The sequence below is a fragment of the Phyllosticta citriasiana genome (genome assembly GCF_038021145.1).
Source record: "Phyllosticta citriasiana strain CBS 120426 chromosome Unknown IWZ02scaffold_3, whole genome shotgun sequence".
In the NCBI taxonomy this organism is placed as follows: Eukaryota; Fungi; Ascomycota; class Dothideomycetes; order Botryosphaeriales; family Phyllostictaceae; genus Phyllosticta; species Phyllosticta citriasiana.
Genome location: NW_027117280.1, coordinates 1,308,385 through 1,333,540, shown reverse-complemented (window position 1 = coordinate 1,333,540; position 25,156 = coordinate 1,308,385). Strand labels below are relative to the sequence as shown.

Genomic DNA, 25,156 nt, shown 5'->3' with positions numbered 1-25,156 from the left:
TGGACATCTCCCACGCATCATCATCACGAGCTCAACGCCAGAGTGCGTGACCCAGCCCTTTTACCTCCGGTATCAATTTCACGCGCCCACCACCGCATGGACGTCACCCATACATCACAAGCCTGGTACCCGTGTGTGTGTGACTCAGCCCTTCTACCATCAGTATCGCTTTCACAAGGTGGATGGGCTTCTACAATGAAGTTAGTTCGCCCCTAGCATTGATTAGTGATAATGGAGTTTGCTACGTAAGAGCGGTAGCGGAAGTTAGCATGAAGCATTCTTCCTATCATGAGAGGAGAGAAGCTAGTAGTTAGCGTAGAGGGAAACTACATAGAACTTCCGAGCGAGTAATTTGGGTAGAATCCGCGTTGGATAATCTGGTTAGAGTATTGATTCAACCGCGGCGGACCTGTCAATAAACGTAGAAGAAGCTGGTGATGTAGCTTTCAAGTTATGGGATGGATTTACTATCTATTCATACATACTTCTTCACATCTATAACTATACATGGCTGGTGAGTCATTTAGTTGGTCTGCAGGCAGCCACCCATGCATGCGTCATTGGATGATGGGTCACGAAAGGAGCATTCATCCTCAAGCCACTGAAACACCACAGGAACGACAGGAGGAAGAGACCCAGTAGAAAAAAAAAAAGCAGTAATATCTCATCGCTAAAGTGCCAGAGACAGCCAAGTCCAGTGCCTCTCCTCAAAATGGCCGTGTCGACATTTATCGGTCCCGGGCTAGGTTGAGGAGTGTGGCAGTTGCTGCGACGGCGGAGGCGGTTCACATGTGGCTGTGAGGTCGATGGGCTGGTTAGCGTGTTGATGGGGAGGCACATGGAGGAGGGCGAGGAGACGGTGCGTGTGCGGGTGCTGGTGCGCATGAGATGTCCTGGGCTGACTTGAGGTCAGGATCCACGAGGGTGAAGGCCTCAGTTGGGAAAGGACATGTGCTGGGGACCCTAACTGAGGCCGCGAGCTGAGACCACAAGCTGCTCTTTGAGAATTGACTGCAAAACATCAGCAGCATCTATTGAAGCACACCGACACAAGACAGACACACCACACCAAGAACTTCCCAAGATAATGTAATCCATTGAATTGAAACTACGTTGACTCGGCCGCCATCCACGGCGACGTCCTGTGCTCAACCACAGCGACATTGTCAGCGTGCCATTCTTCCCACGCATATTCACCGAGTTGCTCGATGCAAAGGAAGCACATCAAATCAGACCACTACCCTTATTGCGTTCTCTTTTCTCCGCAGCAGCCGTCGCAGCGACTCTCGGCGGGCTGAAAACAAGAGACAGGCTCATCATATCGGCGTCGAGTGCATGATGCAAACATACATAACGGCAAGCTACTATGCGCGCAACGCTCAATCATGCCGCGCAGACTTACGTGCTCCTCAACCAGCCAAAAGGGATGATGCTGCGGCGTCTGGTTTGACGCATCGCTCAACAGCTCGTCGGACTCTGGAATGATAGAGGAGAGTGTTAGCCATGCTGTCAAGCACGTTTGGTGTGGATGTCAAAATTGAGGGAAAGGCGTCGTGTCAGAAGGGAATCAGGGTTTGGTACGAAAACGCATATGTCCGCAGCAAGGTTGCTCGGAAGGGGAATCGCGAATCATCATTGAAGCGCCTTTGTTAAGAGGGAAAAGAACGAGTGCGACGTACCTAGTCCTCAGGGCAAGAAGATGAAGAAGTTGACGAAGTGCCATTGGTGTTTGAAGGTGTCTAGACTTTGTCATGTTAGCTGCGTCCGACTGATTTCAGCAGAAAAGTTGTAAATGATTCGAAAATCAGACAGTGGTTAAACGACTCCGCCTTGAAGGTCTCGGAAAAAGCCTCTAGAGTGAACAATCATCATGCGAAAAAGGGAACGCGAGCGAGAGAAAGAAAAGTGACGAGACATACCATGATGCATTTGCTTGTGGCAAAGCAACTCCGTCAAGTGCTGAACAAGTGTTTGAACAAAGCACAAGGGGCTGAAATCGTAAACTTTTGGATTCGTCTTCTTCCTCTCATCCAAGGAAGTCTTGGTACTAAGCTACGGTACTAATCCCAGAACCCAGCTCGCAAGCTTTGATCATCACGTCCCCCATTACGCCAGTAAACTCTGATGCAGTAGAAGGTGAATGTGCTGCCCAATGCCTTGGTCGAAAAACAGAAAGAGAAGAGAGTAAAGGAAAGCCATTATCAACCGTAACCCGTGAAACTGGAACGAAGAAGACTAGACAACGCGAATCATTTAGTCAACCTCCTCCATGGCGGACTCGCCGGCGGCCTCGGCGGGAGCCTCCTCAGCCTTCTCCTCAGCAGTCTCGACCTGCTCGTCGACGTTCAGGCCAAGGGAGACGAGCTTGTGGATGCGCTCGGCGAACTGGACAGGCTCCTCAATGGTGAAGCCGGAGACGAGCAGCGAAGTCTCGTAGAGCAAGTTGGTAATGCTCTTGACGGTGCGGTCCTCCTCGCCGTCGGTCTCAACCTTCCTCTTGAGCTCCTTTATGATGGGACTCTTGGGAGAGATTTCGAAGGTCTTCTTGGAGCTCATGTAACTGGACATGGAGGTGTCACGGAGGGCCTGGGCCTTCATGATACGCTCCATGTTGGCGGACCAACCGAATTGGCCGGTACGGATGGCGCAGGGCGAGTCGACCAGCTTGTGGGAGACGGAGACCTTCTCGACCTTGTCACCAAGAACGTTCTTGAGGGCCTTGGCAAGATTCTCGTACTCCTTCTCCTCAGCCTCGCGGGCCTTCTTCTCCTCCTCAGTCTCTTCGAGCTCAAAGTCCTTGGTGATGTCTACGAGCTTCTTGCCGTCAAACTCCTTGAGCTGAGTCATGGCGTACTCGTCAATGGGGTCAACAAGGAAGAGGACCTCGAAGTTCTTGTTCTTGAGGGCGTCCAGGAAGGGCGACTTCTGGACAGCCTTGAGGGACTCGCCAGTGATGTAGTACATCTGCTTCTGGTGCTCGGGCATGCGGGTGACGTAGTCTGCGAGCGAGGTGGTCTCCTCACCAGACTTGGTTGAGTTGAAGCGGAGGAGCTTGGCAAGAGACTGGCGGTTCTGGGCGTCCTCGTGGATACCGAGCTTGATGTTCTTGCTGAAAGCGCTGTAGAACTTGTCGAACTGCTCGCGGTCCTCGGCAATCTCGTTGAAGAGCTCGAGGGTCTTCTTGACGATGTTCTTGCGAATGACCTTCATGATCTTGTTTTGTTGAAGAGTCTCACGAGACAGGTTGAGGGGCAGGTCCTCCGAGTCGACGACACCCTTGACGAAAGAGAGCCACTCGGGAATGAGGTCAGTGGCATCGTCGGTGATGAAGACGCGGCGGACGTAGAGCTTGATGTTGTTCTTGGATTTCTTGGTCTCAAACAGGTCGAAGGGGGCGCGCTTGGGGACGAAGAGGATGGCGCGGAACTCGAGCTGACCCTCAACCGAGAAGTGCTTGACAGCGAGGTGGTCCTCCCAGTCGTTGGACAGAGACTTGTAGAACGAAGCGTACTCCTCCTGAGAAATGTCCTGAGGGTTCCTCGTCCAGATGGGCTTGGTCTTGTTGAGCTCCTCCTCCTCAATCTTGGACTCCTTGACCTTCTTGGTCTTGTTCTTCTTTTCCTCCTCCTCATCATCGACTTCCTCAACCTTGGGCTTGTTGTCGTCTTCCTCGTCCTTCTTCTCCTCGGCCTCCTCATCGGGGACCTCCTTCTCAACCTCCTTGAGGACGTGGAGGTAGATTGGGTAGGAGATGAACTCGGAGTGCTTCTTGATGACCTCCTTGATCCTGCTCTCGTTCAGATAGTCGAGCTGCTCCTCCTTGAGGTGGAGGATGATCTTGGTACCGCGGCCAAGCTGCTCACCCTCGGTGTCTTGAGTGATGGTGAAGGTACCGCCAGCGCTCGACTCCCAGACGTACTGCTCGTCGTCATTGTGCTTGGAGACGACGGTGACGCGGTCGGCAACGAGGTAGGCAGAGTAGAAACCAACACCGAACTGACCAATCATGGAAATATCGGCGCCAGCGGACAAAGCCTCCATGAACTGCTTGGTACCCGAGCGAGCAATAGTACCCAAGTTGTTGACGAGGTCGGCCTTGGTCATACCAATACCGGTGTCCCGGATGGTGAGGGTCTTGGCGTCCTTGTTGGGAATGATGTCGATGCGCAGGTCCTTGCCCGAGTCGAGCTTGCTCGGGTCCGACAGGGCCTCGTAGCGGATCTTGTCGAGCGCATCCGAGCAGTTGGAGACCAATTCTCTCAGGAAGATCTCCTTGTTCGAGTAGACGGTGTTGATGATCAGGCCGAGAAGCTGAGAAATCTCAGCCTGGAACTCGAAGGTCTCACCCATGGTGTGCGAGGTAGAGGTTCGGAAACCTGCGCGGATAGGTGGTTAGCAGATTGTCAATTGCAAGTGAGGAGCATTGATGACGAGCAGCCTGGCAGTCCGGGAGCTAATGTGTCTGAGTTGAACCCAGCACCGCGAAATGATGGTGGAATCTGTCCCAAAACAGACGAGCTTTGAGGGCGATCAGGCCGCGCAAACAGTGGGGAGGCTTACTGTGTGAAGGGGTATAATTCAAAAAAAAAAAGTCGTGAAGAAGAAACAGGTGGGATGCGCGTGCTCAAAGTGCAGCGTAGATGAGCGGTTCGAATGTGATGTCGTGGAGAGAAAAGGTGGTGAAGAGGGTTGGGCAGGGCTTTAAAACTGCGTGCTGCCAGAGTGACCGAACCTTCTGGATAGGAGCTCGGGGCAACTCCGGGTCTGCGCCAGCTCTCCAAATGCGGTTTAGCCCGCTCTACCGCCCGCGTCCCGCCTCCACCTGCGGCAACGACGACGACGTGAAGCACAGCGCCAAACGCCTCTTCTATCCGGATCCCATTTCCAGAATCCTCCAGCGCCCTCGCCCTGATCTGCTCACCATCTACGACTACTTGGCCTTTCTACCCCCAGAACTACCACGCCAGCATTGTTGGAACCAGACACGAATGACAAACAAGCAAAGCGGCGTAGAGGCCAGCATCGTGATAGGCTGCAGTCTGCCACCTCTCTACGCGCTGATGCGTGGGGCTGTTGGTCGCTTGTGCTGATAAAAATCTTCTTCACCCAGGCAACACGCACACCATGTTGAATCTCGCCTGGCCATTGCTCGCCTGAATCTTCAGACCCTTTCTCTTTTTTTGGTCGCAGCGCTGCAGTCCTACTCCCAATGCCTTTTCAACAGATAGTTGCTTTCTTCCGTGGTATCCTCCTTGGCACTGATGAGGAATAGTACTAATAATCAATTGAGATGATTGTCATCTTTGAGGCTTCCCGGCCTGACAGGGTCCTCAGTGGGATGCCTCCATCCCATGTCGATCTTTGCAAGCAACCACACGTGCAGCGTCAAGACAACATCCATTTGTCAGATTGTGATGCCCGAAGTTGAACAAGTTTTGTGCACACGAGACGCTTGATTTACATCACACGAATGTCCAGTGCATGTCAAATTTTCATGGGTCGCCACTGGCCGGATGGAAGGTGAAAGACCCCATTGATACAAGAGCGTCAGACGATTGAAACGAGTGAAGATTTTGACCACATGGAGAAGCTGAGTCTTTTCTATGCTGAATTGGAGAGTTGACAGTCAAACGCTGCCGTGATGAACCCTACTTCTAGAAACTCTGAACACAGCTGAGTGTCATGTCTGCTCAGTCCCTCATCCCTCATTCGCCATCTGCAACACATCTTCGTCTTGTAAGATGATTCCTCCTTCTGTGCATGTTTCGCTTCCAACCAAGAAGCCTGATTTTTTTTTTTTTTTTTTTTTTTTTTAACCTGTCTGCCAGAATCCGGCACCAATGGTTCGGTAATGTACGTTTTCTCTCTGGTAGCGTAGTGACTCGCACAACAAAGGCAGGCAGGAAAGCTATATTCTCTGGTAAATCAATGCGGACGAGCCCAACATCCCACACTCTTGGCTCTGTTCCCATCTGTCAGGTGTCCACGCCTGTCAGCATGGGAAACGGATTGTGTGTTGTGGGGAGCGGGGATGCTAAGCCTTTGTTTCGTCCGTTTCGACCGATCATGCAAGCAATTGGTCCAGCTGACGCTATTGCGAACGCGTGGAGATTTTGGGTGGTTGTAAGTTCCGAACTGAATTTTCGATCCACACCGTTTTCAGCCTTGATTGCTGAAGCAGTGAGGACGGAATCTGGCGGAACCATGAAGCCGTCCTCAATCACTGTCTTCGTCGCTTCCTCCTCCCAAGGTGCTACGCCTCGAGGCAGCCGACTCACCGCTCGGTCTCGATGTTGGCCGTGCTGCCCTCTCCCCGACAAAATTTTGCTCCGTCCACTCTTGCTTGCATAGCGGACATTTCTTATCGGCACCTCCCTGTCCCCGGAAAAATTGTCGAACACAAGCATCATGCAACCGGCATCTGCAAGCACGGTTGGAGCAGCGCTGGCCGACAGTGACAATCTCGCGGCACGCCTCGCAGTTCTTGATGCGGATGCGTGCCGTTACTTCAGCCTCAGTGTCTTCCTCATCCGACGGCTCGTTGTACATGTCCATCAGCCAGCCACGCAGTTCCATGAGGGCGCGCGGCGACAGGGAGAGGTAGCCTTTGCGGCTCTTCTCCAACCAGCCTTCCTCAACAAGGTTGTTGATGCACTTTTGAGCGTCGGCCATGCTGAGGGTGGAGCGCGCAGGAGCAGGCGTACCATCCTGTTGTGTCTCATTGTTATCGTTTCGAGGCGCTTTATGTAGCTGAAGGGCTTGCGTGACGGTGATGGCCATGATTTCGGCGCGCGGTGTATTGTGGGTCTCGAACATTGCGTCAAGGACACGCTTCACGAATGCAATTTCGTCGGCACTGCGAGTTGTGGCCACTTGGGTGAGCGAGTCAGATGTGGTGTTCACAAACGCCCAAATCCACGTCCGATCCGCCGTTTGGGTGCGGATGCTGCGGATTTCAAAATCTACCGGCGAGAGCTCCACATTGATAGATGAAATGTAGCTGGTGACATCAGCTTCGGTAATGTCTGCGGCGAGAGTTGGGCGGTTCTCTATAAACCAGAGTCATCAATGGTGTCTGAACAGCGAAGGCTAGAGCGCGAATACCGTCTCGTGCTGTAGAAATGGCCGCAAGCACGCGTTTTGCTTCCTCCAAGGTCATGGTAGAGCGAGCCATGAAGGCCTGGAGAAAGCTACGATGGGTATTGTTGTATGGTGGCTCGTCGATTTCCATGATGAAGTCAGTTGGTGTTATGCAATTGAGGCTGCGGCGAAGCGGCAGACGCGAGAAAAAGGGAAGACGCGTCGAGCTAGTGGCTCGTGCGGGTTGCAGCGATCTTCGCTGCCAGGGCGGCACGGACACACGTCTCCCCCCGCGTTCGGCTAGGCACGGTCCTGGTCCCAAACGTTTCTCCACAGCTCGACCTTGTTCCAAGTCACGGCGCTCATGTTGAAAAATCCCGATGAACTTCATCATTTGTGATACCAACGCCAAACGCTATGCCTCCGAACTATACCGGCCGTGACCACCGCACGTTCAAACCAACCTACACCTGTACAAACTGCCTGCAAAGCCTCTATACCACCCGAAAGTCTATCTGAGCAACTTAGAAGGCCTTGCCTTTGGCACTTCTTCCGACGGTATGAAACTGTTGGCTAAACTCTTTCCCAATGGCGAGCGTGTCGAACCGGTCGATGCCCATCATGTCCATAGTGTTGTAGCCAGAGAGATAGAACCCGAGGACCACAACTAGGTACGAGAGAATAAGAATGGAGCCCTTGAAGTAGTTGCTCTTGCCTTCTCCGTACATGTTCGACAAGAGGAAGACGCAGAGGATCACAGTGACCATGTCCCACTGGGGGAAGATGAGAGCTACAACCGTCAGCCAAAGAAGACACCGCGTGAGGCCTGGAAGACTTACAGAACGTGTGATCGGCCATTCTGCTGGAGTCGACATATTGACCGTGAATGGCACTGAACAAGACTAGAGCTGGAATTTGAAGCAGGCAAACCTGAAGGGCATATGCTGAGCCAATTTCCATAGACAACGCAATGTTGCCGTTCATGGCGAACGAGATGGCGTTCTGCAAGAGTTAGTACATTTCAAGCCTGGCAGGTCTTGGTACTTACCAGGAATTCGGTCGTGTTTGGCACAAGAGCGAAAAGAGTGATACCAAGGAACTTTTGATCAATGTCACTGTTCTCCAAGACGGCGTCGACGGTACCGACCAGGATCTCAGCAATGATGGCGTAGGCAACTGTAGCCGTGAGAAGGATGACGGCAGATTTCATGCGGCTCCAGTTGGGAGCATCGTGACCGCCGCCCGAGGCGTGTCCTTCATGAGCCTCTTCATCTTCTCCGAGAGCAGTACCCTTGTTGGCAGGTGGCCGCTCGACGTGCCGAACACTAGGAGTTGCAGTGTGCAACTTTTTGGGATGCTTGGCCACGTCGCGAGCCGCAACCGTGGCAGCGGTGGCAGCCATTTCAGCGACCTGACGCACCAGGTTATGGTTGTCTTCGTCTGACATGCCGTGCAAGATATTGCGCCCACTTCTGTCATCCGGGTGCTCATCGCCCTCGTGCGGTGGTGCCAGATGTGGAGTGTTGGAGCCGGTATTCTGATTGGTGCTTTGGGAAGAAAAGTGCTTGTCCAGGTTCCCGTCAGCCCCAGCTGGAGAGAGCCCCGCTTGCTTTAATGATTGACCAAGAATGCGCTTGTAAAGAGCAGATTCTCGAATGTCACTTCGAGGAATCGTGCCGTAATTTGGCACATGGTCTCCGCCAGGTGTGTGCGGCAAGTGATGTCCTCCAAGATGACCGCCTGTGCTCAGTTGACTTGCCGTCATATCTACTTTTTCCGGTTTCTTCTCGTCTAGTTCACTGCTCCAAATGACGGCAGCATGGGTTCTCAGGGTGAAGAGAAGACCAATAACGTATGACAGGAACAACATCACTGCAGCAAACCACGTGAACGGACGGACAGCTTTGACAAAAAATTTGTCGTGAATGGTGGGCGACTGAGCAAAGTAGCATCGTCGGCAGTCTCGCGCGCTCCCAGAGGGTTGGTCAGAAATGCAGCCGTGGCAGTTGAGTTCATGCTAAACGTTGTGAGCTCATGCCAGGGATTGGAGCAAATGGATGGATTCACTTACGCTTCCGTAGATTTGGTAGAAGAGGGTGGGTCCAAACGCGCCGATCACGGCAAACAAAAGCATAGTTGACGTCACACCCGCAGACTTGACGTTGAAGCGCTGTGTCTTCCTCTTGAGCGCACCAAAACACATGGAGAGTCCGGGCAGGAAGAGGATACCGGCGTGAATGCTGCCAATGATACTTCCTTCGACGAGTTGAGCCTTACCTTCGTTCAATGCGACACAGTAAAGGAAAACCTCGACGACAGTGGAGAAAAAGGCATTGATGGTCGCGCCGAGCCCCATGGACGACTGTGCAGAGATGGACGCAACAGCTTGGCCGATAAAGTACGCCAAGGGGATGATGGAGAATAGGGCAAGAGCGAAGATCAAGAACTTGTTGGTCAATGCAATTTCGAGAGCAAGGGCCTTGTCGAGGACGAAGTAGTCGAAGATGACGAACGCCACCACACCTAGGAGGTTGATGAGGAAGATGTTGGTGCCGTCGATTGTGTACTTCCAGTATTTGATGCCTACTGCCCTGTAGGTACACAACAAGACGGAAGAGGCCGGTTCTCCAGGTCGGCGGATCTCCCTGGTGTCAGAGTGAAACGAGAGAGCCAGAGGGTGGCGGCGAAGGTGGTCGAAAAGCAGGTAAGTTACGCGGCCCATGGGGATGCTGAACACGAGCAGCCAGCAGATACCGGACACAAGAAGCAACAATGGGGTGAGCAGACCGTAAAACATGATGAAGAAGATGACTCTTCCCAAGTTCCACTTGCCTCGTCCAAATAACCTGCGCTTGGTTGTTCCAGGGCCCGAGTCCGATCCGCTTCCTCGCGTCGGCCTGCCGAGGAGGCTTTGCGTCTCGTCCGCCGAGTCCACGCTGTTGCGACGGCGGCCGACAAGTGACTTGTTGTTGGAAGGTCCAAAGAAGAGGCGACCTTCCTCAATGTCGCCGCTCTGCCATTGTTCGTACTCACTGATGCTGCGACCCTCACCCTCATCCTCTTCCAAGTAGGCCTCATCCTGCAGAAGCTTGACATACTTGCCAAAGGGATAGAGCAAGTACCACGACAGGCCCCAGAACACTTTGCCATACGCCACGGCGCCATCAGCGAACCCGACCAAAAAACATATCAGCGCGCCAATGGCTGAGAGTGCCGACAACCACCAGCCGAATATGATGGCCCAGAGTAAGTTGAAGAGGATGAGCCAAGGACTGACGAAGCCACCAGGAGTAGAATGAATGTCACCCTCGGCCGTCTTCTGCACCGATCTGCTCTTCTTGTACAACGCAGGCTTCCAAATCCTGATACCGAATGGATGGGTTTCATTGATAGCCTCCTGGCGGTCTCTCAACGTGAAGCTCTCGGCGTCACTAAGGTCGGCATCATCCTCATCCTCGACATCGTCACTACCCCCGCCAGAATCCAGCTGTTCCTCCTCCTCCTGCTCCTCTTCGCCTCGAACGGTCTCTTCTCCGGATGAGCCAGGTTGTGTTTCTGTGGGCGCAGCAGCATGGGCAGCCATCGTCTCGTTTTCGTCTTCGGCAGAATCTACTTTGGCGAGGGTCGGGTGGTGTGCTTGCCGGCGGCGAAGGGTCGAGGGCACGCGACGCAATGAGCCGGTCGACATCTTGGCTTGCTTTTGCTGCTGGAGGAGCACATCATCGACTTCATCCTCGGCGTCGTCGACCGAAAACTCTTGGCCTCGATGCAAGCGCGCGGTCGAGGTTGTGCGACGTCCCATGGCGGGCTTCTTTTGCGATTTTGAGCTGGCTGGCTGGTCGGAGGCGCCTTGGGATTGAGCAGGTTGCCTTGGGCCAGTCGATGAGCCTGCAGAGCCCAGCGAGGGCGCGTTAGCCTGCGTGCCTTTGACGGTATGATACATGTCTGGGGAGAGTTTATTGGGCCATACCAGCGGCGCTACTTTGAGCTGGGCCGGAGCTATGCTGGGTCCTTCTAGAAGGAGTACCGGGGCGGGCGCTGCTGTTGACATCGTCCGGCGCCGAGGATCCACGCCTTGGGGCGTCAGAAGAGTCGTCGCGTCGTCCAGTTCCGCCCGTGTCGGCGCCGTCAGCCATGGTGGAGATCGACAGGTCGGGTTGTCGAGGAATGCAGGCGAGCTGTGCAGCTACGCAGGTTTAAGACGGTACGCAGACAGAGGCCGGGCCGTGCTAAATGAGGCGGGGAGCGGCAAGACGATCGAAGAAATGGCATGCTCTGCAGCGGCGGCAAGTCAATTAGAAGGGGCCACGGTCCTGGCTGATATGATATTCCAAGTTTGCTGGTGGCCGGCAGATGACCGCTACCTGACTGGACCTTGCCGTCCTGTGCTGCCGCTGTGTGCCCACAGTCCACAGAGCAGAGTGCCTTGACGCACCAGTAACTTCACGTGCCCTGTCTTCCTGGCGTCATGTACATTCGAATGCGCAATTGTCCTGGCCTGGAGCGGTGGTGAAGAAGCGCGGCAACTGGCGGCAACGCCATTTCGCAGCTGGGTGCCCCCCCCCCGGCTGAGGTGCATGGCTGGCCCGCTCGGCGAATCTCCGTGCCCGCTGGCTGGCCTGGAGCTTACACCTGCCTGCTCTAACTCTGAGCTCCAACACCACCCGCAACACATCCAAATCATCGCCTGCCCTACCCTGCATCCCACCTCACCGCTGAGTCGTCTGTCGCCATCTCGAGAGCCATCCGCAACTCTAACATCTCCACCTGTAACCCACTCCCACTCCCACTCCGGACGCCACCACCATGGCGCTCGACGTCTTCTTCCACAACAAGATCGAGAGCATGAAGCTCGAGATCATCAAGGGCCAGGCCGTTCTGCGTCGTCTGGAGGCACAGCGAAACGACTACAACTCGCGCGTGCGGTTACTGCGCGAGGAGCTGGGCCTGCTCCAACAGCCCGGCTCGTACGTGGGCGAAGTCGTCAAGGTCATGAGCACGAAAAAGGTCTTGGTCAAGGTGCATCCTGAGGGCAAATACGGTACGTCTCTACAACGGGTTTCAATGCAAAACGCGCCGCTGACTTGGCCGTTCAGTCGTCGATGTGTTCGATAATGTCGACATATCCAAGCTGACCCCCGGCAAACGCGTCACCCTCCTCAGCGATTCCTACAAGCTTGAGAAGATGCTGCCATCTTCGGTCGACCCGCTCGTCTCGCTCATGATGGTCGAAAAGGTGCCGGACAGCACGTACGACATGATTGGAGGTCTCGACCAGCAAATCAAAGAAATCAAGGAAGTCATCGAGCTTGGCCTTAAGCACCCTGAACTTTTCGAGTCCCTGGGAATCGCACAACCCAAGGGCGTGCTTCTCTACGGACCACCAGGAACGGGAAAGACGCTGCTCGCACGAGCGGTAGCGCATCACACAGACTGCAAGTTCATCCGTGTTTCGGGCTCCGAGCTGGTACAAAAATACATTGGAGAAGGTTCTCGCATGGTGCGCGAGCTGTTCGTCATGGCCCGTGAGCACGCCCCGTCCATCATCTTCATGGACGAAATCGACAGCATTGGTAGCAGTCGTGTCGAGGGCTCGTCCGGCGGTGACTCGGAAGTGCAGCGCACCATGCTGGAGCTTCTGAACCAACTCGACGGCTTTGAGCCGACTAAGAACATCAAGATCATCATGGCCACCAACCGTCTCGACATTTTGGACCCCGCTCTCCTTCGCCCGGGCCGCATCGACCGCAAGATTGAGTTCCCCCCGCCAACGATCGAGGCTCGCGCCGACATTTTGCGCATCCACTCGCGAAAGATGAACCTCACGCGCGGCATCAACCTGACCAAGATTGCGGAGAAGATGAACGGCTGCTCCGGTGCCGAACTCAAGGGTGTGTGCACAGAGGCTGGTATGTTTGCGCTGCGAGAAAGGCGCGTGCACGTCACGCAGGAGGACTTTGACCTCGCCACGGCCAAGATTCTGAACAAGCACGACGACAAGCAGATGAGTTTGTCGAAGCTGTGGAAGTAAGCCACGAGACAATGGAATACGAGAGGCCGCAGGTGCGGCAAGCAGAAACACCGCCGTCAGAGTCGCGGGGGCATGACGAATCCGTCTGGCGCGATGATGGTGGCAAAATCTTTCAGGCGTGCGGTGGCAGGCGGAGACGAGGACGTGGGGGAGAAGGCACCCGAGGCTGTACGGTTAGAAACGTCACGTCCGTAGAACTAATAATACTCCAAGTCACCAAGCAGCTCATCATTGTCCAACGTCCTCACATCCAAACGCTCCCAATAATGTAAGATTCCCTATCCCACACACACACCCTCGCTCCCACGACCCTCTTCCCTGTTTCCAATCCACCTACCCCAGTCCCTCCACCCCTCCACCCCTCCCTCACCTCCTCCACCTACTACCTACCTACCCTGATCCCATCCCCTTCCGCGCCTCTCCGCCCGCCGTCCGCCCCAACCTCGTCCCTGCCCGTGCCGCTGCCCGCTCCCAACCAATCGACGCCGCTCCCCCAACGGACTGCGTCGATGGCGCTTGATTGATTGACCGACCTGGCGGCGCCGCAGACGCGTAGCCGGTGGGCCTGATGACTTGCGTGCGTGCGTGCGTTTTGGGGGGTATGGCTGCTGGAAGGGATGCTGGCTGGCTCATTGTGTCGATGGATAGGTAGATGGGTGAGCGATCGACTGAGAAGATACCGTCGATGTGGGTGCGGTTGAGTTGCAGGTGCGTGAGTGGGTGGATGGGCAGGTCATGCAGTAGCGAGAGGATTGGGGCGTTCATTGACGACTACATACATGCAAGAGGGATGGAAGCCCTGGCTTTTCTCGTGTCCGCTACATACACTCTCAGGATAGACTGCTAGCCAGAACTCTCCTGTCTATTGAAACGGTGTTCATTTGTCTACTGATCCAAATCTACGAAGACTCAGCATGAAAGGGAAGACAGAAATGAGGTGGAAACAGATCTTGTAAAAGAACAGGGGATTAGTGGTTTTGAACGCCAGTTTCAGACGCCATCGCTTGCATGATTGTCGTGATGACAGTGAGAGAAATCCGTGAATCTTGTCAGGCGTAATGATATCCTGTAACCTTTTGCGCCTTTCCAGGTATCGTTTCTAGGTCATTGGTGAGATGTGCAAATTTCTACGTGTCTCGGCAAGGCCAAGGGTGAAAACGGGGGAGAGGAGTTCTGCGAAGTGAGACAGGAGAGATGTCAACCTCGCGACAAGACGAGCGTGGAAACAAGAAACAGAGAAGAGAAGATGAGAGGGAAGCCAACGAGAGCGACTTCTTAAAACGGCTTGGACGACGTATTGGAGTACGAGTGGGAGAAGTCGGTGCGGTTAGAGACATGATGGTGGGAGAAGCTCATGAACTCCGTGCGCCTCCGGCCACAGGTTTCGCCGCCGAGGGCCCAGCAGACGGGACCGCGATCTGTCCATCCCCACAGGGCGTCGTCACGTGTGAATTCGAGGGAATGGACGACACCGCAACGTGGAAGGCTAACGGGCTGTAGAGTGACAATTTCGTTGTAGGGAGCGAGAGGGTCCTGCCGCTCGTCGGCCAGTCGCTTGCGTTCGTGGCACGAGAAGTAGTCCCAGCCGCAGTGACGCAGCCAGTCAGATTCGTCGGGCTCTCCAGCAGACGACAAAGACATCGAGTCATCACTGTCAGATGTGTCCGATTCCGACAAATCTGTCGACACTGTCGATACTGTTGAGTTCGTCGAAACCGTCAAGTCATCGGACTCTGAAGAGTCAAGCGTGGAATCGTCACTATCGGTTGTGTCCATCGAGGTGTCGCCATCTGCGTCCCGCCAACGCGTTCCGGTGGCATTGGACAGCCGCTTGACCTCGGATAAGGTTGTCTTCTCAATTCCAGTGTGACCCTTCACAACCATGAAGAATGCCATTGGATCCAGGGTCCAGACTTGGACACGATCCCACGAAGCGACAGCAATGCGCCTGCTGTTTGGGGAAACAGCCAGGACAAGCCCAAGGGAAGATGTGCGGGACGCTAACATGTTGATGCCATCAAGTTGGGCGACTATCTTGCTCTGCAGGTTCGGATATCTGAACGTAGGGGTGTATGGATCGCATTCGTCCATGATTTCCACTGCTTTAATTATGTAGGCACCCGCGAGTTTTCCATGGGCTTGAAAGTGCAGTTGAAGTACCTGATCCCATGTAAGACCGAGCAAAGATCATTAGACACTGCGCAACTTACCTCGTTCACATGGAACGAATCTGCTCCACGGCCGCACTGGTGGCGACTGGCGAGAATGAGACCGCTGCAATCGCGTCTCGTAATACCACTGTTTGCCAATGCTTCAAAGTTGTCAAAATTTGATACGAGAGTATTAGGGCGCAAGAAGTCGTCCATTTCCCATTGTGGAGTCGGTGCAAGAGGAAAAGAGAAAAGAGCTCTGTTTCCCTTGGTGAGTATCTCCGATGGCGTTAGCAGTCCCTCGTCTTTGCCGGTCCTTGCAACGATGCTGCTTGGAGCCATTATGTCTGTCTCGAAAGTTAGTGCAAAGCGGTCCACGTTTCCTGGATTGGAAACGTGCCTGTGAAACGAGCGGAATACTGTTCAGCTTCCCACGTGGGAAATTCCCAGCCATCCCGGACTGATAGACCGAGGGCGCGCTCGGGGGAACTGAACGCCACAACTGGAGTTCCTTGAATGTTGGCAGCAAGCGCCGCAGGCTCTCGGCCGTCACCAACATAGACATCCTCGATAGTCTCAGGTTCTACTTTGAAGTCGTCACCCCACATGCGCCAGACGACGAGTTTTGTGAAAAGTTTGGACTGTTGTTGGGCCTGTTTCACAAAGGTCCCGTCGCTGGTCCCTGACAAGCGATAACTGTACAAAACAGCAATTTTTTCAAAGCACCCACCTCTACATTCAGCAAAGGCGCATTTCAGCACTTCGAATCGTATTTCCTCATGGCGATCCAGATTGAGGTGGTGAGGAGAGATGATGCATGTCAGAAATGGTTTGCCTTGGATTCCTATGAGGTGAATGCCAATGGCTCCAGTCTTGGTGTTCACCAGGGCCATGTAAACAGTAGGATTTTTGGGACAGGAGCACTTTTGCAAAGCACCAAGCTTGAATCTCTCAAGAGGGAGCTTCAGCTGTGTGACGTCGGCCGCTCCATGTAGGAGATTGGCCCTGGCACGCTGCGTGAAGAGGCTAAACAGTTCCTTCGCCGGCATGTTTGGCAAAATTCCGGCGATTTCCCAGCTTTTGGGGCCGGGAACATTGTCGATTTGCTGTCTCAGAAGCTTTTTGGAGCCTCGAGCATGAGACAATATAATCTTGCAGGAAAGTAGGCATTGGTAAAAGCTTGCCGGGTCGAGGAAACCGAGGATGTCCAGGAGGAGCTCGGACGGCAGCTGGAGCAGCATGGTGTCTTGCGAAGCGCTAATCCTAGGCTGACTAGTCCGGGCGAAGAGGTCCAACTACTTGAATCACAGTGTGGCGTTTGACAGGTGAAAAGACAAAAAAGAAAGCCAAAGCCTGGGCGCATGTTCGGTCAGCTGTTGGTGTCTCGGAAGAGCGTGAGCCTGAAAGAGTCTCAGAGATGATGAAAGACGAGGCGCGTAAATGATTTTCCAGGTGCGTCATGTCTCACTCTTGGCAAAAGCAAGAAGCAGTAGTGTTGCAATGGCTGCGGCGGAGTGCGAGTGATGGCACGGAAACTTACGGTCTTGGGAACAGCGTGGGCCAAACGCGTAAAACGCGTCCCCTCTGAAGTGGGCTTTGGACGCTCGGATGCACGTTGCAGATCGAAATAGGCCTGGGGTGCTAAGAGGTGATGGAGACGGGGCCGCGAACGGTAGAGATGGGTAGGAGTTGGCCGAGCTGGGCAAAGCTTGAATTCTGAGCTGGTTGAGCAAACAGAGGGGAACCCGGGCACGCGGCCGGCTGGACACGCCAGGTCAACGACGACGGCGTGAGGACGTGGTGGGGAGCGAGGCAGACTCGGGGCCACAGCACGACGTGTCTGAGGAGAGGCCCGGGCGTCGGTTTGGCGTTGGTTGGTGCTGAGGTGGTGGAGAAAGAAAAAAAAAGGTCACGATGTCAGGGCTGGGGGTGATGGCGCGAGGGATGATTACTCGCAAGCCGAACCGAGCGGCTCCAGCCATAGCTGCGCCACCCGCGTCCTTCAGAAAGAGCCGGTGATGAGGCTGAGGCTGAGGCTGAGGCTGAGGCTGAGCAGGGAGCATCACGTGCCACTCAGCGATTACCTTACCTACCCGCCATAGGTCCCGTCCCGTCCGTTCAAGGTGGGTGCCATGATCCATCAGATGCCGATGGCCAGCACACGACCCCCCGTCATAGGGGCTCTTGGTGTGCAGGGAGCTGTGCGCCCGTTCCTGCAACCAACTGCTCACCATCATGCATGCCAAAAAGGGCCGATAGCGCCCAGTCTAGACCTCAGAGACCGCCCGTCAAAGACATCATCACCACTTGCCGCCCATCTGACTAATGAGCCACGGCAGCTCCAGCCCGCCAAACATGACAAGCACAAATTAAATTCATCGTCAGTGTAACGTCGCCGTGTCAAAGGCACATCTGGCATGCTCGTGCCGTCGGGTCTGATGCGTGTGTGATGTTGGTGCTGTGCCCTGGGTTGACGACTGACTGGACCTCAGTGCGGGAGCGTGACATGACGACTTCGGTTGACCACGACTGGAAACCCTGAGTCCGGGTGCCCGAGAACCTAGTACCGGTAGTAGGCTTATGACGTAGTCGCCATCGGTAGGCGAGACCCACCCACCCGACCCTCCACTTCCATTACTCCAGTCCGTGTCCCCCAGCCCAGTCCAGCCCGCTGCAGTCGTCCTAAAGTCGCTTCATCCTGCAACGATCTGACCGTTGCTCTATTCCACTTCGACTCAACCGCCCCCCCCCCATCTCATCCATCTCCATCCACGCTCGCATCCTCGATATGCTCCTCGCCCGCTTCTGATCACCAACCTCTCGCGCTCTTCCCCTCCCCCCATTTGCGCCCGCCGTCCCTGGCCATCACAAGAGCCACCATGACCACTGCATCGCCGCACGCCACCCGTGCCTTTGACCACCACCCCCATTCCCAATCCCGTCAGCAGCGACCAACCCCATCGCGACATCCCTCGGTCAAGACGCCAGCGTCGGTCGGCCAACCGCTACCGCCGTCTCTCCGCAATGACGCCCGCTCGCCCGCCGCACAAGACGTTCGCACCCCCAGTCCAAACTACTTTGGCCTCTCGATCGACTCCTCTGCCGATGTCTTCTCCTCCAGCGCCGCCCACCATGCACGAGCGAATTGGAGTCCTCCCACCTCGGACGTGAGATCCACTGCCGCCGCCTCACCCCGTATAATACCTGTCGATCAGAGCCCAGAGTTTGAGACTTTCAGAAGGCAGTCGGAGAGCGCCAGGAAATTCAACCTCGGCGGCGGCATCTCGCAATTCAGCATCCCGAGACCCAAAATGACCATGCACAGGTCCAACACTTCGGCGCACTCGCCCGGTCAATTAGAGTTTCCTTTTTCGACCCAGGCCAACGAAGGCCCTGCGTCCCCCAAGAGTGACGATTCTAGTGGATCAATATCAACTCCCGAGAAACCTCGTTCTCCAAAGCGCACCTTGTCTTCGGATTCCAATGGTTATCCGAGTCGGCCACGAAAAACCTCGCCCGCAGGCTTTGACGAGATGAAGTCTGGCGCCAGCGAGTCGCCCAAATTCGTTGGAAATCCGTTCCCACGACCTGCTGCTACCCGGTCTCCAGCCAGCTTCGCTCATCAACGGGCGGAGACGCTGCCTGCCAGTTTCGATGACCAAAGCTCAAATCAGGATCACGGCCCGATTCTGGTGACGCCGCAACACATCATCACCCTCTTGGACTCATCGGAAGAAGAAATTCTATTGCTTGATTTGCGCGTATCAACGCAATATGCGATTTCCAAGATCCGTGGCGCTCTCAACCTCTGCATACCGACTACCCTTATCAAACGACCTTCCTTCACTGTCGAAAAATTGGCCGAAACTTTCAAAGACGACAACCAGCGAAGAAAGTTTGAAAAGTGGAGAAGCTGTAAATACATTGTCGTTTATGACGCAGATTCCAGGCAGCTCAGAGATGCAACATGTTGTGTTAACACGCTCAACAAGTTCACCAACGAAGGCTGGACTGGAGCAACCTACATAATTCGCGGAGGCATATCTGAATTCGCCGCCAAATTTCCATCTTTTGTCCTCTCGGGCGACTCAAACAACAGGGGCGTGATGGCTAGAAGCAGAAAGCCCGCACTCCGCCTCGACAACATGCCCGGCCCGGCTCCTGTGATTGGTGGCTGTCCGCTGCCATCAACCCAGAACGCTGCAAATCCATTTTTCGGAAACATTCGACAGAATATGGACCTAATAGGCGGTGTAGGCCAGATGCCCGTCACGCGCCCCAAGAGAATGAACAGTGCTACTCGACGTGAGCTACCCGCGTGGCTGCGGGAAGCGTCAGAGGAAGAGGACAGGGGACACAGCGTTTCTGAAAAGTTTCTCCAAATCGAGAAGCGCGAGCAGAAACGCATGCAAGAAGCTCTGTCAGGATCCGTTACGTACGGCGAGCCAGGACCGGAGCAACCCAAGGCCGTTCAGATCGCGGGCATCGAGAAGGGCAACAAGAATCGTTACAACAACATCTGGCCTTTTGAGCACACCCGCGTCAAGTTGCAAGGCGTGTCATCGGAGGGCTGTGACTACGTCAATGCAAATCACATTAAGCCGCCTTGGACGAACAAGCGCTACATAGCGACCCAGGGTCCTATTCCAGTCACCTTTGCCGACTTTTGGAGCGTCGTATGGCATCAGGATGTCCGCGTCATTGTCATGTTGACTGCTGAAAAGGAGGGCGGCCAGATAAAGGCGCATAACTACTGGCAAGACGGACAGTATGGCCCATTCCGCCTCAATTTTCACGCTGAGCACCGTGCCTCGCTCGAACTTGGTAAGATCAAGCGCCACCATGAACGCCGCTCGACCGGGCGTCTTTCTTTGAGTGATTCTCCCGTCAGTCCTGCCGACCGGAAACCTGCACGCGCGCAGACCGAAGAGAATCCCTTTACTTTCGATACGTCCTCCAACAAGCCCTCGACAGATACCGACGCATCCGACTCTGAGCAGCCCTATGTCATCGTCCGCAAATTCACCCTCTCCAACACCGCTCTTCCCTTCTCCCGCATGCGCGAAATCACCCAATTACAATATTCGTCCTGGCCCGACTTTGGCGCACCTGCACACCCAACGCATCTTCTTGGTCTAGTCGAGCAAACCGATGCTGTTGTGAGACAGACCTGCCAGCCCATCAACGCGTCGGCGGACGAGCCCGACGCTCCCTCGCAGCATCCCATCCTCGTCCACTGCAGCGCGGGATGTGGACGCACAGGCACATTTTGCACTGTTGACAGCGTCATCGACATGCTCAAGCGGCAGCGTGCGGCGCGGAGGGCAAAGCGACATGCCAGTCCAATGGACCTCGACCGCTCGCCCCCTAAGAAGCGGCAGAGCCTCTCGGGACACGGTCAGTTCGAAGCAGGGCCATCTCCCGCGGGTGGCCAAGGAAGCGGCAACAACAGCAACGGAAACAGCGGGAGCAGCCACAGCAATAGCAGCAGCCGCGGCCGCGGATCAGGAGACTTCTTCTCCTCGCTGGGAGGAGACGGGGTCGACGCCATAGACGAAGTGGACAACGAGCACTGGCTCATGCACGACGACGTCGACCTGATTGAAAAGACGGTGGAGACGTTCAGGCACCAGCGGCTGAGCATGGTGCAGAGCTTGCGGCAATTTGTCCTGTGCTACGAGAGCGTGTTGGAGTGGATTGTACAGGAAGAGCAGGCAGGATGACGTCCAGGAGCCGGCTAGGACCGTGCGGTCCATCGGCGGCCTTGTTTTCTTTGAATCAACTGGAGAATAGGTATTGATGATTATTGATTGGGACCAATCCACCTTTTTCTCTGCTGTCCTATCTACCTAGACCTGGGAGCGGCCAAGGGAAAAAGAAAGACGGGTAGCTGTTGTCATTATTGTTGCTGTCGCTTACCTGGCGCGCTATGAGGCCCTCGTCGGTTCAGGGCTCTTTTCTTCCCAACTCTTCTTCTCCCCTTCTTCTTCTTCTCTCGATTCGGTTTTTTACTGGGCTGGTGCTCTTTCATCATCATTGCTTATCGTCGTTTATATTTTTTTCGTCACCGTCATCGTCATCGTCATCATGCAAGGCAGGAATTGTGTTTTATTTCTGTTGTTGGCTGGTTGGTTCTTTGGACGGGGATGGGTACGCAAAGGCGGATATTGGAATTGGATGCGAAGCAGGCATGGGAAGCTGGGTATATCGTAGAGTGTAGGACGGCGGCAGAAGCAGCAGCTGAACGGGACAGAGGAGAAGCAAGTACAGTGGCTGAGCAGGTAGGTTGGTATGTAGACAGATAGGCAGACAGACGGACAGACAGACGGACAGACAGACGGGAGAGAATTGAAGGAAGCGCTTCTCGTGCTCATGCTCTGTCACCTAACATGCAACCTTTTCCTACTATACATTCAAAGGCACTCGATTGCGCAGCATCTCGAACGCGATGGCCGGTCTCCCAAGACAGAAAAGAAGCACTTTTGGTACACCCTTCTCCTATCCTCCCTCCCTTGCTACCCCAAACCGTCCTATCCCAGTACTTCCCCCACAGACGGGACCCTGAGAAACCAAGAGCCACCATGACGCGCTGGTGCGTCATGCGTCGGGCCCTGCGACAGCAGCTCCCTGAGCACCTCAAACAGACAAGGGGCTTTCTTTCATCAATGGTGAAACGAGCTGAGTGTTCTAGAAGTTGAGTTGGAAAAGTTTATTTAGAGGTAGACTCTTTTCTACCTCACCTGTCCCTGCGGTATCCTGGCTTTCCGTTGTTGGAATGCTCCTCCTGGGCTTTGTTGTTGTTGGGGGTATAATGTACATTGTGCTGGTGGAAAGGCGTGTGTACTTGATGAGTACTGCCTTTCCTTTTTTCTATTTTCGAAGCAATCTCCTGCTCGTGTAGAGGTGCGTCGGGAGCATTCGAGCTTGTGCATGCCAAAGACCCAGGAGCGGTTAGTCTTAAGATACATGCACCAGCGGAGCCGAAGCATCTGCATACCTCTAGGTGGGGAACCCGCGAAGCATTCGTTGTTTCCTACTGTATGGTTCTGGGAGGCTTCTACACCACCGACCATCCAGACTCCGAGTCCGTGTCAAAGGTGGACTGGAAGGGGTTGTCGTCGACCATGACGTAGCTGGCCTCGGAAGTGGGCGAAGCTGGCTCGTTGGTGGTCTCATAATCCACCTGTGGATTCATCTTGAGGCGCATCGGCAGGCCGAGGCGCTGCTCATCGTCGTCTTCGTCGCTGTCGAAGACAACGTCGTCGATGCTGTAGGCGTCATCTTCCTCGCCGACGGGGTCCTCGTCGCTGTTGCCAGAGAAGGCGCACGCGATGTAGTAGTCCTCTGGGGGCGGGAGAGTGGGCTTGCGGTTGGGGCCGGGAAGCTGGAAAATGCCAGCATGCTCTAAGAACGCGTTAGGAATGGCGGGGTCTATCGGGTTGGTATCGTGATAAGCTACTTACCAAAGCCGCGCTCACGGTTCACGCGCGAGAGGTCCATGTGGAAGTCGAAATGCTCCTGGCATAGCTCGATGAACTCTGGGTTGCTTCCCAGCGTGTGCTGCTCGAAGGCGGCAATGCAGTAGCTCAAGATGTATTCCTTGATGAACGAGACACCAGTGTGTTCCCAGAGGAAACGGATGGTCGCGCACAAGTCGGACGGCGGAGACGGAAAGTCAGCGGCATTGTCGATTTTGGCCACCAGGTTCGCATAGGCTTCCTGGTAAAGCTCGTCATAGTCGAGAGAATTGGCCACGATAAGGACGTGGGCCGTCGGCAGCAGCGGAACATCGTCCTGGAGCAAGGGCCAAGCGTAGTTCCTCGTGTAGATGAAGCGGACCAGACTGATTCCAGCGGCAATGGAAGGGACGTCGAGGTCTGCCGTGGGGGTTCCGTTCTCAGAGGACTCGAAAGCAAGAGCGACGACCGGGCAATCCTTCTCAATGACGGAAATGCTCAGATTCTGGAGGACATGGCGCGAGCCGGTAGGCGCGTTGAGGATTAAGCGACCTTGACCGCCAGGATGGCGGTCGAGGAAGCTCATGTCGGGCTCGGTGGTGGAAGACATGTTGGACGTCGGTCTCGAGCGACAAGGCTGAGATGTTGGTGCGATTCCGATGTAGTCCAGCGCGCTAGAGGGCGGGGGCCTTCGAATGGTCCAGCTTGGAGCAGAAATGTCGTGGTAGTTCGAGGTGGGATGGTAACAGCTGGAAGCTACAATACAAAGACGCGATCTGGAAAAAAGGTCCGTGACCATGACGCCGTATAGTCATGGCGGTGCTCATCCAGCCTTACAGTCGACGACTGGTGTACAGTGGACGAGCAGTGGTTTTGGCTGTGATTGGCTTGCAACGTTTCGGGCGGGCCAGTCCACACGTTTCTGCGTGATGAGCAGCGTAGCACAGGCGACACTGGTGCCTGGCCAAGTGGCTGTGCAGACTTTTGGGCGTGGATACCAAGACATCGTGAAGGTTTTCTGTGGTGTTGTTGGCTGCGAGTAGTCGTCGACGTCGGGTAGGTGGTAAGGTAGGGAACCAAGGTTTGAGTTGGTTTGCGTGCGCACGGCCGGGGAAGTCCAAAACCCACCGGCACCGGCACCGGCACCGGCACCGGCACGCCTGGCCTGGCCTGGCCTGGCCTGTGCCTGTGCCTGTGCCTGCTGGACTTCCATCGAGTCGCTGAGTCGCTGAGTCGCTGAGTCGCTGAGTCGCTGAGTCGCTGAGTCGCTGAGTCGCTGAGTCGCTGAGTCGCTCGTCCACGGATTCCCTGCCCGCCCTTGCCGGCATTTCCCTTCCGCCCTTCCTACCACCTGCATGGATTGCTCCATCGTTTACTCCAAAACTCCCCTTCCTTCAGCTGCTGCTCTCCTCGCCCTTCATTGTGTGTCCTCCACTCCTGTCCCTTCGCCGTCATGGTCTGGATGTCTATTCTACCCGAGCAGCTCAGCGCTTTCGAGGCCTGGGTTGCTCGTTTCTTCGTGCGCCTCCCGTTGCGTTGCGCCATCAGCCCCACGCACCCTCATGTGCTTGACTGACCGTCGCACAGATCCTCCTCAGCGCCATCACCATCGGCCCATGGGCTTTCCTCATCGTATACGACGTCATCCTCTACCTCGTTCGCACGATACTGTATGAGCTGCCTGCGATTGGCGGCAGAGCCCGCGGCAAGAGACGGCCTCGCGCCCCCAGCTTGACAGAACGCCCCAGTGGAAACAAACGACATTTCAATTTTGTCCGTCCCAATGCTGCGGCAGATGAAGACTCGGCCTACGCTTCTGGACAATCGTTCGAAGATTCCCCGCAGACAAAAATGCAAAATCGAAGTTTGGAGCAGGAGACTTGACACGATTGTCTGGCATTGCTCGTCCGGCGTTGGGGCACATTTTCAACGAGTTTCGAGCGCGTAAACAAACACATTCTTGAAACATTTGCGCGGCCGAGGCTCCGACTATGATGCGGATGGCTATCATCTACGATCGGCCAGCGCTGATTATTTCCTGGAAGCTTTGTGGCATCAGCTTTTCCAATCGATCGCAGCTGGGAAGAGGCGAGCGTTTCCCATATTTATCGAATCCATCTTTTGCTGTCATCGCTCCCAGCATGTGCCGGGCTTTGAACCCGTGCATTTCCAACGGCCATGAGCTCTTCAGCTCCCTGTGAATAGTATTTCCGCATTCAATCAATCCCGCATTTATGCCAGATTCGAATTCCAGCGGGCTCAAGTCTCATACGGACCACCTACATCGACAGTCTCCAAAGGGAGGAATGCAGGCACGAAACCGGATCACAGCTGAACCGGTCGGCGTGCCGCGCCGAGGTTTCGAGCCTGCTGCCGTCGGCTGAGACCGTGAGGATTTTGCATCGAAGGAGTCGGAAAGTAAACCATCGCGCCACGGC

General features: G+C 55.0%; 9 protein-coding genes across 9 annotated transcripts; 4 read left to right on the top strand and 5 right to left on the bottom strand.

The window, feature by feature from the left end:
- Positions 1-1,991: 1,991 nt before the first annotated feature.
- On the bottom strand, positions 1,992-4,692 carry IWZ02DRAFT_444504 (Hsp90 protein-domain-containing protein). Its single transcript, XM_066767109.1, has 2 exons — positions 4,561-4,692; positions 1,992-4,376 (listed from the first exon to the last, which is right to left on the bottom strand). The coding sequence occupies exon 2, from the start codon at positions 4,348-4,350 to the stop codon at positions 2,254-2,256; it is 2,097 nt and encodes a 698-aa protein (XP_066625304.1). The 5' UTR covers positions 4,351-4,376; positions 4,561-4,692; the 3' UTR covers positions 1,992-2,253.
- A 1,524-nt stretch (positions 4,693-6,216) lies between these two features.
- IWZ02DRAFT_468084 (DNA repair protein Nse1) lies at positions 6,217-7,231 on the bottom strand (the record flags this gene model as incomplete). Its single annotated transcript, XM_066768605.1, has 2 exons — positions 6,217-7,049; positions 7,105-7,231. 2 exons carry the CDS (start codon positions 7,229-7,231, stop codon positions 6,217-6,219), a joined length of 960 nt encoding a protein of 319 aa, XP_066625303.1.
- A 224-nt stretch (positions 7,232-7,455) lies between these two features.
- On the bottom strand, positions 7,456-11,578 carry IWZ02DRAFT_444501 (calcium permease family membrane transporter-like protein). Its single transcript, XM_066767108.1, has 5 exons — positions 11,051-11,578; positions 9,152-10,968; positions 8,129-9,097; positions 7,920-8,082; positions 7,456-7,870 (listed from the first exon to the last, which is right to left on the bottom strand). The coding sequence occupies exons 1-5, from the start codon at positions 11,214-11,216 to the stop codon at positions 7,605-7,607; spliced, it is 3,381 nt and encodes a 1,126-aa protein (XP_066625302.1). The 5' UTR covers positions 11,217-11,578; the 3' UTR covers positions 7,456-7,604.
- A 12-nt stretch (positions 11,579-11,590) lies between these two features.
- On the top strand, positions 11,591-13,336 carry IWZ02DRAFT_479865 (P-loop containing nucleoside triphosphate hydrolase protein). The gene is made up of 2 exons (XM_066769100.1): positions 11,591-12,121; positions 12,177-13,336. The coding sequence occupies exons 1-2, from the start codon at positions 11,887-11,889 to the stop codon at positions 13,109-13,111; spliced, it is 1,170 nt and encodes a 389-aa protein (XP_066625301.1). The 5' UTR covers positions 11,591-11,886; the 3' UTR covers positions 13,112-13,336.
- A 1,050-nt stretch (positions 13,337-14,386) lies between these two features.
- IWZ02DRAFT_430827 (uncharacterized protein) lies at positions 14,387-16,502 on the bottom strand (the record flags this gene model as incomplete). The annotated part of the gene is made up of 3 exons (XM_066766111.1): positions 14,387-15,271; positions 15,322-15,661; positions 15,682-16,502. 3 exons carry the CDS (start codon positions 16,500-16,502, stop codon positions 14,387-14,389), a joined length of 2,046 nt encoding a protein of 681 aa, XP_066625300.1.
- Positions 16,503-17,937: 1,435 nt separating this feature from the next.
- On the top strand, positions 17,938-21,148 carry IWZ02DRAFT_182037 (tyrosine-protein phosphatase-like protein non-receptor). The gene has a single exon (XM_066762310.1). The coding sequence runs from the start codon at positions 18,141-18,143 to the stop codon at positions 20,982-20,984; it is 2,844 nt and encodes a 947-aa protein (XP_066625299.1). The 5' UTR covers positions 17,938-18,140; the 3' UTR covers positions 20,985-21,148.
- On the top strand, positions 21,088-21,565 carry IWZ02DRAFT_182020 (uncharacterized protein). Its single transcript, XM_066762309.1, has one exon. The coding sequence runs from the start codon at positions 21,191-21,193 to the stop codon at positions 21,479-21,481; it is 291 nt and encodes a 96-aa protein (XP_066625298.1). The 5' UTR covers positions 21,088-21,190; the 3' UTR covers positions 21,482-21,565.
- A 753-nt stretch (positions 21,566-22,318) lies between these two features.
- Positions 22,319-23,328, bottom strand: IWZ02DRAFT_488259 (uncharacterized protein; the record flags this gene model as incomplete). The annotated part of the gene is made up of 2 exons (XM_066769446.1): positions 22,319-22,665; positions 22,725-23,328. 2 exons carry the CDS (start codon positions 23,326-23,328, stop codon positions 22,319-22,321), a joined length of 951 nt encoding a protein of 316 aa, XP_066625297.1.
- Positions 23,329-24,180: 852 nt separating this feature from the next.
- IWZ02DRAFT_372959 (uncharacterized protein) lies at positions 24,181-24,602 on the top strand (the record flags this gene model as incomplete). Its single annotated transcript, XM_066764672.1, has 2 exons — positions 24,181-24,237; positions 24,306-24,602. 2 exons carry the CDS (start codon positions 24,181-24,183, stop codon positions 24,600-24,602), a joined length of 354 nt encoding a protein of 117 aa, XP_066625296.1.
- Between the last annotated feature and the right edge of the window lie 554 nt (positions 24,603-25,156).

Excerpts from the sequence above, each read along its gene's own strand:
- IWZ02DRAFT_444504 (XM_066767109.1), bottom strand. The coding sequence starts at position 4,350 with ATGGGTGAGACCTTCGAGTTCCAGGCTGAGATTTCTCAGCTTCTCGGC.
- IWZ02DRAFT_444501 (XM_066767108.1), bottom strand. The coding sequence starts at position 11,216 with ATGGCTGACGGCGCCGACACGGGCGGAACTGGACGACGCGACGACTCT. Across the intron at positions 10,969-11,050 it reads AGCTCAAAGTAGCGCCGCTG|GCTCATCGACTGGCCCAAGG; the intron begins GTATGGCCCAAT and ends TGGGCTCTGCAG. Across the intron at positions 9,098-9,151 it reads TCTACCAAATCTACGGAAGC|CATGAACTCAACTGCCACGG; the intron begins GTAAGTGAATCC and ends CACAACGTTTAG.
- IWZ02DRAFT_479865 (XM_066769100.1), top strand. The coding sequence starts at position 11,887 with ATGGCGCTCGACGTCTTCTTCCACAACAAGATCGAGAGCATGAAGCTC. Across the intron at positions 12,122-12,176 it reads GCATCCTGAGGGCAAATACG|TCGTCGATGTGTTCGATAAT; the intron begins GTACGTCTCTAC and ends TTGGCCGTTCAG.
- IWZ02DRAFT_182037 (XM_066762310.1), top strand. The coding sequence starts at position 18,141 with ATGACCACTGCATCGCCGCACGCCACCCGTGCCTTTGACCACCACCCC.
- IWZ02DRAFT_182020 (XM_066762309.1), top strand. The coding sequence starts at position 21,191 with ATGAGGCCCTCGTCGGTTCAGGGCTCTTTTCTTCCCAACTCTTCTTCT.